Raw genomic sequence first — 12616 nt, 5'->3', positions numbered from 1 at the left:
TTTCAAACTGATCGTGTGGTTAGCAACCTAACGAGTTACCAGCACACAAACTATCAACTGCTCTACAGGAGAAGGAGAAGGTTGTCTACTCCTGTGAAAGGGTTATCTTCTTCGGTCTCTAAGCAGTGGAATTGACAGCCCAGTAGTGAGTGACCGACGTTTTAAAGATATAAATGTATCCCGTGCAGTGTTTGCGCCACACGGCTGTGTGTGCCGATGAGTTGAGCCTGACTAATTGCAACCCTACATGACAGGGAACAACTAACTGTCTCGCAGGGCTTTCAAGGCCGAAAGCTCTCTGGAATCCAACTGCCAGGTCTTCTTTCTGGTGGGACGGCTGGTGAGTTCTAACCATCAGCTTCAGGGTTAGCAGCGGAATACTTAATTATGGAAGCACCAGAGTGCCTATTGGAAGCACCCTTATACTAAGAAAGAAAAAGAATATTTGTCATGCAGGACAGCCTGCAGTTTGTTTTTCTAGACCGGACAACTGTAGTGTGTATACTTATGTGTATGTATATACACACACACACACACACACACAAAAGAGTACAATAAAATATAATTCTGAAAGAGATTTACTTCTTAAATCTGACTTATTGGTGTTAAAACTATTTTGGTAGATAATCCTTCTCTGGATCACCATCTGTGGTTACTACCAAACTCCTGCTAGTGAGATGATTCTGAAACTTACCCAGAAGAGCATAGAGTATACACCAGTTAAAACACAAATGAAGAAAATTTGACCCAAAAAATCCCCGACTGGGACTAACTGAAAGAGACAGTAACGAGGAAGGTACAAGAGCAACATGCAAAAATCATTTGAATTCCTTTATACCAACAAAGAGAACTCTGAAAAAAGAAATAAGGAAAATTATACCATCTACACTAGCCACCCCAAAGTCAAAATACTTAGGAATAAATCTCACCAGAGAAATAAGATTTGTACAACGAAAACTACAAAACACTACTACAAGGAAGCAAAAGAGACTTACAAAACTAGAAGAACGGCTCATGCTTGTGGACAGGAATACTTGCATTGTGAAACTGTCAACACTACCCCAAGTGATCTACAGCTACATTGTAACCCTGATTCAGATTCCACATGACTCTTTAACGAGACGGGAAAACAACTGCCAACTTCATATAGACAAAAAAGAGACTCTGGGCTAAGCAAAGCACTACTAAAGAAGAACCAGGTGGGAGGCCTTCACTTTCTGATCTCAAACCTCACAACACCGCCAGGGGAGGCAGACAACCTGGATCAGTGAGTGACAGACACGCAGATCAATAGAACAGAGTTGAGAACCCAGAAATGAACCCACCCACCGACAAACAACTGCCTTTTCACAATACGTTGCATGGGCTGAAACCCATTAAATGGGAGTCTCCTTAACACACAGCACCAATAAAACTGGATATCCATTTGCAGAAGAATGAAACAGGGCCCACATCATACCATAAATAAAAATGAACTCAAGATGAGTCCAACCTAGAACTCTAACGGTCATCAATGACAAAACAGACAAACTTAGGGCCAAAGCACATGGCATAAACAAATATAACTGAAAGCACACAAGCAGCAGAAGGCCAATTAAATGAGTAGGATCGCCTAAAAATGAAATGTATGTGCACCAGGAGATTTCTGCAAATGAGGTTTCCTCAACCCCACTATCATGAACCCAGTCCTGCCTCTCACTGCAACCTAGACCGGAGCATGTACACAGGTACAGATAAGAGATAGAGCTAACGACACATGGAATCCAGGAATAGGAATGGGGGTAGCGATACCAGGAGGGTAGTGGGGAAATGGGGAGAGGAGGGGAGGAAGGGGGAACTGATCGCAATGATCAACACATAACCCCCACCCCCTCAGGGGGACAAACAACAGAAACCATGGGGGAAGGGAGACAGTGTTCAGTGTAAGATATGAATAATAATTTATAATTTGTCAAGGGGTCTTGAGGGATGAAGGAGCGGGGGAAAAGAGGACCTGATACTAAGGGCTCAAATAGAAAATAAATGTTTAGAAAATGATGGCAACATATACACAAATATGCTTGATACAACTGATGTATGGATTGTTGTAAGAGCTGTAAGAGTCCCCATTAAAATGATCTTTTAATTAAAAACAAAAGATTTCTGCAACAGAGTAAACAGAAAGCTCACATATTGGGAAGTTTTTGTTGGCAGTGACATATTGTTCAAGAGACTAATATCTAAAATTTACAGAAAACTTAAACACCTCAACAAGAAAAATCAAATAATCCAATTAAAAAATAGGCAGAGGACATGATCAGATACTTCACCAAAGACATTCATTCAAGCAGTCAACAAACGTATGAAGAAACGCTTCTGATCATTAGCCCATAGAGAGATGCAACTAAAAGCAACAAGAGGTATCATCTTACCCCAGCATTCATGACAAAGTTCCAAAAGCAGATTAACAACTGCTAGTGAGGGTGAGGGGAGACTAGAACCCACATCCACTGAGGGTAAGACTGCAAAATGGTGCCACCATATGGAAAATGGTACGGCACGTCTTCAAAAATCTGAAATTAGAAATAACATATGGCCCCCAAATCCCTCTGTTTGGTGAAATGTCCTTGAGAAACAAGAGCTGTGATATGAATAGATACAGGCTCAACCATGCTCACCGCAGCACTGTTCACCGTAACAAAATATGGCAACCACCGAAATGGGGTGGAAGAATGCAGACGCAAACTTTGGTACACGCACACCGTGGAATAGTCTACATTCAAGAACAATGATGAGCCTGCAAAACACCTCATCCCCTGGATGAACCTGGAGCACATTAGGCTGAGCAAAGTTAGTTAATCACACAAGAACAAAGAGTGCAAGAGAGCACAAGGGTAAAAAGCCAAGAAAAAGTTTTCACATTAAAAAAAAAGGGAAGAGAAAGCAAAATGAAAAAAGGCAAGGTGTAGAATGGTGTGTCATTTATAAAATTTGACAAATTACAGAAGAATCTTTCTTGGCAATATAGATGAAAAAAATTGTTTGGTGCATGCAAACAAATACAGCAATATATAAAAAATGGTAACATATCATAAACTTATCTTTTTCCTCCAGGAGATTCATAAGTGGTTTAAAATGTAAAAATCAATCCATTTAAAAAAGCGTCTTAACCCCTACGTCAGAGCGTATGCAAAGGTTAATTCCAGGAGGATCACCTTGGGGCACAGCTCAGTGGAAAATGTAACATCCCTAAGCGATAAAATCGAGTGTCAAGTGGTTCTATTTTGTGACTCTAACAGCTTTCTTCTGTGGCAGTAACATACTGCATACATTACTTGCTGTTAGTCAAGTCATGTCAGGTCTGATTTTTGGTGACTCTAAGTGACCTCGCTACTTAGAGGCCTGCTACCCAAAATGTATCCTGACATGACAAGAGGGGCTGGGAGCTGTCCTGACAACCTGGACTATTCCTGGCTCACCAGCCCTCTGTGTTAGCATCCATTATTCCGTAGCTTGATACTGTTAAATGGCTAATGAGTGTGGTGCCAACTGAACACGCTTGTCCTGAATGCTACTTCAGGAATGGTCTGTATCTTGATGGGGGTCTAGATGATGTAGTTGTATGTGTTTAAGAAACGGTATGCGTGTCTGTCCAGTCGACGGTATGCACATTTTAGAAAATATAAAGAATTAACATGATTCATTTATAGAAATAGAGAAATGTAGAAAAGTCCTATTAGCATCTCGATGGAAGCAGAAAAGGCATTCGACAAGATCTAACATCCATTCATGATTATAAAACAACAAACTTGGTAAACTGAGAATCGAACTTCCTTAAGTTGTTGGCAATTATCTAACAAAAACCCACGACAAACATCATACTTAACGGTGAAACAGCGACTGCTCTGGTTAAAGGTGAAATACTGGCTGTCTCCCTCTGAGGTCAGAATCATTTCTATTCATGGTGACCGTGGCGGCCCCAGCAGGTACAAAAAGGTGAGATTGAATAAAAGGTGTAAGGGTTGAGAAGGAAAAAAATAAGAGCGTCATCCCATGATGACATGATATGTAAACAGAAAATACAAAAGAATGTAAAGCGAAACCTTTAGAATTAATCATTGAGTTTAGCCTGGGGAAGGGGCAGTGAGTCCTTGAAGAAAAAGAGCAGGAGGAAAGACACGCAGGGCCCAGCAGGCAGAGGAGCATGGAAACCAGTTTGGTTTTTGCTTACCTTCTCCTCTATGAGATATTGTTGATCAAACTCCAAGGAGTAGAACTCAATGGGAAAGCTACAGGGATTCTTCACCACCAGCTCGGCCTCATCTCCGGTAGCACAGGGCAGCAGTGGCCCCAGCTCCAGAACCGAAGGGCTAAATTCTAGGCGAGGCTCTAGCCCTTGCCCCTGGGCCAGCAGCGTAAGCTTCTGAGTACTCTGGGCAATCTGGAACACCAGCGTCTGGCTGTAGAATTTCTGGAAAACACAAAATCGAGCAAATGGAACAGATGTCTGAATTTTTCTGCCACAAGCCACGTGAAACATGAAGGGTGAGGGGCATCGCAGGGCAGAGATGCCCGGGAATACCAAATTGATTTCTCAATTCCTAGTGACGCCCACACCAGGCAGGCGTCCGGGTGGCGTAAAGGTTACGCGGGATCATCAGTTTGAAAGCGCTAGTCTCAGAAATCCACAGGGGCAGTTCTACTTGGTCCTGTAGGGTCACTGTCATGGACTTGATGACAGTAAATTTGGCTCTGGGTTTATTTTGTTGTTTTTTTGGTTTGTTTTTTAAAGTGACTCCAAAGGAGCCCTGGTGGGAGAGAGGACTATGCATTGAGGTGCAGACCAGAAAGTCAATTGAACTCACTAGCCGCCTCTCTACAGGAGAAAGACGGGACTGTCTGCTCTCGGAAGGAGGGCGTTGCAAAGCCGATACCTATCATTTAGTCTGGAAGATGGGCTAAACAGTTTGTAATTGTCAAGGGGGTGGCTGGGTAATTTTTTTTCTGAAAAGAAATGGTAGGGACCTTATTTAAAATCTTGGAAACCCAATGGGACAGTTCTACTCTGTCCTACAGGGACATTGAGTCAGAATTGATTCCACGGGGGTGACCTTGTCTCAAGAGACAAAGGAGAACTGACCCGTGGGGTTGTCTAGGTTATAAGCTTTACTGGAGAAGACGGTCCGGCTTTTCGTCAACGGAGCAGTTGGGTGGGTTTTGCTGCCCTGATTCCCAAGTGCGTGTTCTGAATATTCCTCCAGAGCTTCCCTGAGGAACGAAGTCCCAGGCCTCCCCCTCTGCAGGCTGCCTTCCTCTCCTTCATTGCCTTTTACCGCCCCACTACAACAGCTATTTGCATTCAAAGCCTTTTCTCCAGGGGCTGCTTCTGGGAGAAGCCAATCCAACACATGTCCATTCGGGAGGACACAGTTTACAGCAGGCCTGGGACGGAGCAGCTAAAGCCCTTCAGTTCATCATCAGAATTCCCATCGACAGTGACACCAGACACAGTTTTCTCAAAGCGGCACCAAATTTTACCGCATAGTCAGTGATTTCTAATGTCATTCCACCCAGAAACATAATAAAAATGCAGATTCGCTGGTCTCATCTCTAGAGGGGCAGGGGAACTCTTGGGATTCTGGAGTTTTAATCAGATGCCCAGATCACTCCGATACAGCTTCAAAATTGGAAGTGCTCAGACCTATCTTAGCTGGGGGTGGGGGAGGGGGGTGGGGGGGAGTCAAGTGGATGGAATGTGCGTGGACATCCACATCCTTATACATTGCCAGAAGCAGAGAATGAATTATCAGCTCCGAGAGATTGTTTGTTTTTTGGTATGGTTGTGGATTTATCACCTTGTGATCTCAATGCCTACATTTGGATTTTAAGGAAATCCTTCCAGACTATTTCACTCAGTTCTTCGTTTTCTAACAAAGGCTTCTGAGTGCATTTTCAGCTTTTCTTACTGACGGAGCGTTGCCAGTGGAAATCTTTCCTGTGCTGCTGATGCTGCGATGGTGTCGGTGTTGAAAATGATTTCTCTGTGCTGCTGATGTTGCTGAAGATGCGGGAGAGCGTTGTGGGTGAGGTGGTGGCCAGGGCTACCCCCTTCCTCCTAGGCTTCACTCCCAGTGGGTGGCAGCGCTTGGTTGCCTTTAACCCAATCCTGCCCACTATTTAAGGAACGGCCTGGACAAACAGATTTTTACCATAGCTACCCATAGTTCCCCGCTGTTGAGTGGTTCATTCAGTAATGAAAAACTACGAGACTTGAGCAAATCATGTGACTGCTTGAAGAGGATCTCAGGATGACACACGTGTTGGTTCTCTTTTCTTTTCAAAGACACAGGGGGAGGTTTTTATAGTGACAGAAACAACGGGCTAAGCTTTAGAATCAAATATCTAGCTGGACACGCAGAGACAATAATAAGCACAAAACCAAGACAGAGCAAAATAAAAACTTCAAACAACAACAAAACCAATGGCAAAAAATGAAATGCCTATAAATAGTTCCAGGTCTGTTTGTTGACCTTTAGGAGTGCTTTCCGGTCGAGTCTGATGGGGAGCCAGGCCCTGGCCCCAGAGTCTATTGTTGGTATTCCCTGGGACTTCCTTGCCTTGCTTCCCTTGCTGCTCTGTTGCATGCCCATAGTGTTTCGCCCTGGTGTGCTGGGGTCAGATTGGGCGCAATTCCCACACTGTGTCTCCAGTGTTGTCCCCTGTAGCTCTATGGGTCAGTGAGGGAACATCTTGTCTTGTGGTGGGCCAGCCCTATGGTTCTCTCTGTGCATTGGCTCCTCTGAGCAGGAATATCCTCCTCAGGGCTTGGTGGGCCAGGATGTGTTCCACCCTCTTTGTTTGCTCCTGGGTGCTCTGATCAGACGCGCCCTTTAAGAGCTATGCGATCTCACACATGCAGCCGGTAAGACAGAGCCAGCGGGACTTTTGTGCTCCTCACTACTAGGCCACACAGCTTCACATGGGTCAGAAGCCCTAAGAAGCCATATTCAGGATAGCAAGGCTCAGGTCACTCAGGCCTTTCCCCGAGACCCACGCAAGCACAGACTTTGTGTGAATCTCAGAGAGATCCTGAGGATCTGAACGAGAGCACAGTTCGTCAAAGCTTACCTCTTCTTTGGGCATGAATTTCACTTGCACGTTCGATCGCTCACCAGGGTCTAGGACTCCAGAAGTGGGTTGAATCTCAAAGATTCGTGTCTTCGGTTTTAATTCAGCATGTAGTTTCCGTCGTAAGTACTTCGGCATGTGCTTCCCCAGCTGGGTTATAAACATTAGATTATTAGATTTTTTCCTTATGGAAAAGGGACTTCTTCCATACTCTACTCATTCAACCTACATTTACTGAGTCCCTCTCAAGGGCAGATCCCAGAGGCACAAAGAAAAATGAGACATTCGATCAGACAGCGTGGTCTGAGAGGGTCATGAGTAGTAAAGGTCTGGATTTGATTCAGGAGACTGTGGCTGTCCCTGAACAACTCTGGGCATGAGAGTGACATGACTAGTGCAAAAGCCCGAGTTACAAAAAGCTCAAAGAAATGGCGATGGAGGAAAGGGGACCCATGGTCCACAAGTCACTTACCTTGTCAACAGGCTTAACAGTGTGGACAAACCATTCACAGGGGACTTGGAGATGATTAGAAAGCTGGACCGTTTCTACAAGGCACTGCCCATTCTGAATTGTGGCAAACTCCACTTTCCCACAAGACAGCGTCATACTGGGGATCGTCACGTTGGCTTTGAGACAGATGTGAACTGTTGGCCCTCCAACCACCTAAAGCAGAAATAGAATCCCTTTCCGATGTGTGCTATCAGCGCAATATATTTTCTTGTGCATAATTTAGTAAATTGTACCAATGACACCGATCATGTGGCATGACCGTTTCCAGTATCTGTTGCTAAGTTTCCCATCACCACAAACAGACTCAAACCTTCTTAAACGACGATTCTCTCTTCTCCTCCCTCCCCCCACCCCTTCTACTTGGTTGGGAATGTAGGGGTGGAGTCCAGTCTATCAATTAAATCACTGGCTGATGATGCCTTCTTGGGAGTGTGGCCTTCTGATAAAAGAGACACTGGATGCCTCTCTCTGGCTCTTGCCCTTTGCTTCCTCCTTGCTTTGATTCTGTGTCTGCCTCCCAGGATGGCCCCAGGTGGGAACTTCTGGTGCCCTGCTGTGGTCGTTACCAAGTGGAGGAGTGAAGTCAAGCCTGTCAATCAGGTCACAGCCAGATGGGGCCTCCTTATAAGGAGGGTCCTGGGAACCTGCCGCCTCCCCCCCCCCTCTGCCTTCACTTTCCTGCTGGCTGACGCAGATAGTGGCCAGAGCCCTGGAGATGTGTCCACTGCCATCGAATCCACAAGACTTTGCATCCACTGGCCTGTGATATTCCTGCTTTCTGCATCATTGCTGGTGACTTATGGTCTCAGACTTCAAGACTTGAGTTGGGCTGGGCTGGGCTGTTTTCCTGATACATAAAGCTTCTTTATGGACAGTGTCTCTGGATCTGTTTCTCTAGTCAACCCGACCTAACACACCTGCCATGCTCCCACAGACCTTGGGTCCATGTGATCCTGCACCTCCCGGGTCTAGGATATTCCAGCTCTTCCCACTTGACCTTTCGGCACCACTGGCCTGCAACTACATGAGTCTGAAGAGGGCGCCAGCTAGCACTGGGCCCTTGGACTTGAGTTCTGGGTTGGGACACCTTCTTGACATAGAGCTCTGTCTCATACATATGTGAGTGTCTCTGGTTTTGTTTCTCAAGACAGCCCAACCGGACACACGGAGCGACGGGAGTTTAGGGGAAGGGAGACGGGAAAGCGGTGGCTCCGACTAGCACGAGCTCATCTCAGGGCTGAGCCGCACAGAGAACTGGGGGCCAAGCAGGGCTAATCCAGCCCAGGGATGCACCTTACCTTGATGGGCACTGTAACCTCTTTGTTTCCGATAGATAGATTGGCCCCTTGTGGGTCAAATCTTACTTCAAATGTTTCTGTTTCACAGTAAGGCAGATTCTTTACACGGTCTAGCTCAGTACTGAAGCCTGGACCAAGAGAAAACAACACTGTAAGAAAAACAACATTGGTTTGTGAGGTGGAGAAACAGCAAGAGGGGATGCGGGCAGATCCCCCATGGGGCGGGGGGCGGGCAGGGGTGTGACTTTTCAAAGTTTCGATGCGAAGTCCTGCAGTTCTTTCAAGTGATCCCAGGAGAAGCAAGCAAGTTGATCCAAGATGACAGTACGGATCATTATGGACAAAAAGGAAGAGGAAAGGGCCTCCCCAGTCTGGTTACCTGTGTCATGAAGGACACGCTTTTCCGCTTGAAAGGACACCGGCGAGTGACTGGTGTTGGTGATCTTGATAATGTGGGTTCGGACGTCACCAAGGACAATGTGGCCAAAGTCCAGGATATACTCTGGCAGTTGAACTCTGAAATGGTTGAGAAGCTGTCCTTATCAGCCACTCTCAAATCTGGAAGGTTTCTTTTGCAAAACTGAGACCGTGTGAGATCCTCTGGTATCTCCTGCGGTAACTTTCCCCTCTGGGGCAGACAACAAGCGACGGCACCAGAATGGAGCAAGATACTTCTGCTTTCAGAAACCCACACTGCCGCAAAAACACATCAGTGTGGGCTCACGTGGACGCTGCGGAAATGAGGCCTCCCCATTAGCCCACCTTAGACTTTTCTGACTTGAATAGCCGGGTTAGCTCGGTGCTAGATGATAGCAGGTAAGGGAGACGATGGGACTTTACTCCGAAGCCAAACGTTACTTTGAAGGGTGCATGCCGGCAGCATGGCTGCTCGGATTCTCTCAGAAACAAACACAGCCAGGAAGGGTACTCACTTGGCCAGTTTGCGGCGAGTCCGACAGGTCAGGCAGGAGTCTAGGGAATCGAGGGAAACGGTTTTCTGGTATTCTAGTGCATATCCTTGGACTATTAGTCTCTCTACTTCCATCTGGAGATGAGCACTGAGCTGGAATGAGGGAGAAGAGCAAGTCAGTGCATTCTTCAGGAGCATGTTTCCTCCATGGGGATGATGTTACCCCCAAGGGGGCACAAATTCGTTCCTGGAGGATGAGAAAAAATTGCAGCTACTCCAATGGTCTGTGGCTTTCTTAAAAAGAAACACACACACATTGTGACATAAACACACAGTCTACTGTGAGTATTCTAAACTACATGAGGGAAGAGGGTGGCCAACAAACTGGGATCCATCCAACCCATGAGATTCGACTCGGCAATAAGACGGTATGAGCTACTGATACATGCCACAACTTGGGCGGATCTAAGGACATTCTATTAGGTGGGCAAAGTCAATTTTAAGAGATCGCCTACTACATGGTTAGTTACACTTATGGGACATTTTTGAAATAGCAAAAGTAAAGTAACGGAGAACGTAGTTGGTGGGTGCCAGGGCTAAGGGGTGGGGCCAGAAAGTGTAGGCCTGGCTACAAAAGAATAGCACCTTTTAGTGAGCTCAAACTCAAACCAAACCCAAGTCATCAAGTCATCGCTGACTTAAGAGTGACCCGCTGCGGGTTTCTGAGACACTAATTGTTGATGGGAGTAGAAAGTCCAGTCTTTCTCCCTCAGAGCTGCCAGTGGTCTCAAACCGCTGACCATGTGGATGGCAGCCCCAAGCATAACCACTAGACTTCGGCCAAACAGGTCTTTGCCGGTGGCCTTTAGGACTCCTATTCTCTCCTACTACATGTACTTTTCTTCCCAGTTTTAGGACCCCCTTCTCTAAACCAGGCTCTGCGTTTCCCAGTTATCCACAGAATTCTTCCTTAGGACGACATTTACACACACATTTCCATTTCAAAGTAAGAACACAGGGAGCATGCAATCTAAACTAATAGTTGGGAACAGACCACAGGAGTGGAAATTTCAGAGAACGGTGAGGGAAAACATTGGGGCTTTGCCTTCCAGTAGGGCAGTGGTTCTCAATCTTCCTAATGCCTCATCCTCTTGAATACAGTTCCTCATGTGGTGGTGACCCCCTCAACCATAAAATTATTTTTGTTGCTACTTCGTCACTGTCATTTTGCTACTGTTATGAATCAGGCGATCCCTGTGATAGGGTCTTTTGACCCACAGGTTGAGAACTGCTGCTGCAGGGGCAGCCTCTATTTATACGCTGGGCTGGGTTCTCCCCTGAGAGCTCATCTCTGTGGCAGCACACATGCCTGATTTTTCCAGATACTCTCAGACCCTGCCCCCCATCTTCACCCCCTGGGTGTTGATGCCCCCAGAGCCTCCATACTGAATGTGCACCTTCTTCCTCGCTCACTCAACACCTTCTCCAGGGAAGCTCCCTGCTCCTGGAATTGCAACCATGATCCCAGGACTCCAATCTCTTTCTCCAGCTTTGCCCCCTCTCTCTATCCACAGCAGGGGACGGCAACTCTCTTGTGGATGCCTCCAGAGGGAGGACGCACAGACATCTCCTGCGCCATTACGAACACTCTGAACTCATTTCCCCACCTGCCTTCCTCCCCCAGCCCCACCCCCAAACCTGCTTTGTCTCCCAAAGGTGCTGATCTCTGTGCCTTCTCCTCACCTTGTCACTCAGGCAAGGCAACCTGGGAGGCCACCACTCTGTCATGTTGTGGTGACCCCCAACCATAAAATTGTTTTGTTGCTACTTCATCACTGTCATTTTGCTACTGTTATGAATCAGGCGATCCCTGTGAAAGGGTCGTTTGCCATCAATCCTGAACCCCAGACCATCCCACCTTTGGGTTATTTCTGGAATCTACCCACTCCTCTCCATCATACCACTATCACCTCTCACCAAGAACTGTCTTAAAGATCAGCTTGCATAAAAAGCAATCTTCCCATACCTACTCTTCTATCCCCAAGTCTCTGATCCTGTCCATGAAACACACACCCTCCCCACCCTGCCTGACATCCACAAATCTAAATATGTCACCCCCCTGCATGAAAGACTTCTGAAGTTTCTTGTCATTCTTGGGATAAAGTGTCAATCCTCAGTACGATTCCTAAGGCATCGCCAGGCTCTCCAGATGCATGTCTCACCCTGCCTGTTTCCTCCCTCTTGTCTGTAGCTATACCTGCCTCCTTTCTGTTCCTCCGACATACCAGGGCCTTCTTGTCACTGAGCCTGCACATACTATCCTTATGAATGTACAAGGTATCTTCAAGAAGTTCATGGGCAAATGGAACTACAAGGTAACGGAATTTCCCTGCGAACCTATTGGAAGTCTTCCTGCATTGTCTGAGTCTCTGCAGGGTAAAACGACTCTTACCTCAGTAGATTCGTACTCGGGTATCTCCTCTGCTATCATCTCTAAGTGAGCGAGAGTATCACATTTTTCATACTCCAGGTTTTTTTTGGCCTGGTTCAAGAAGGTTTCATACCTTTCATTTCCTGTGGGTATTGGAAGAAGACAGCAAGGCTCATTAGAAAAACTTATGTGCTGTCCCAAACATGGACTCTTGAAGAACTACACAGTACCTGCCTGCCATTCCTGGCCATTCTGATCGGGGCCACAAAAGAGAGCAAAGCATAGAATGAGAGAAAAATGCACAGCCCAGAACAAATTCTTAAGAACAAAAAGGAGTCGGACAAACGAACCAGACAGGC

General features: G+C 46.4%; 1 protein-coding gene across 1 annotated transcript in view; it reads right to left on the bottom strand.

Annotated features, from left to right (window-relative positions):
• The window catches only part of HYDIN (HYDIN axonemal central pair apparatus protein), a 285134-nt gene that overhangs the window by 102923 nt on the left and 169595 nt on the right, over positions 1–12616 (bottom strand). Inside the window, exons 29-35 of the mRNA XM_075536735.1 lie at positions 12279–12400; positions 9849–9979; positions 9296–9432; positions 8917–9044; positions 7580–7771; positions 7108–7257; positions 4211–4450 (exon numbers count right to left, since the gene is read on the bottom strand). Of these exons, the coding sequence (XP_075392850.1) occupies positions 4211–4450; positions 7108–7257; positions 7580–7771; positions 8917–9044; positions 9296–9432; positions 9849–9979; positions 12279–12400 (1100 nt within the window). The remainder of the gene's footprint in view (positions 1–4210; positions 4451–7107; positions 7258–7579; positions 7772–8916; positions 9045–9295; positions 9433–9848; positions 9980–12278; positions 12401–12616) is intronic.

This window comes from Tenrec ecaudatus, chromosome 18 (assembly GCF_050624435.1).
Source record: "Tenrec ecaudatus isolate mTenEca1 chromosome 18, mTenEca1.hap1, whole genome shotgun sequence".
Classification (NCBI taxonomy): Eukaryota; Metazoa; Chordata; class Mammalia; order Afrosoricida; family Tenrecidae; genus Tenrec; species Tenrec ecaudatus.
The sequence above is the reverse complement of the archived record's forward strand: the minus strand, read 5'-3'. Positions and strand labels throughout refer to the sequence as shown.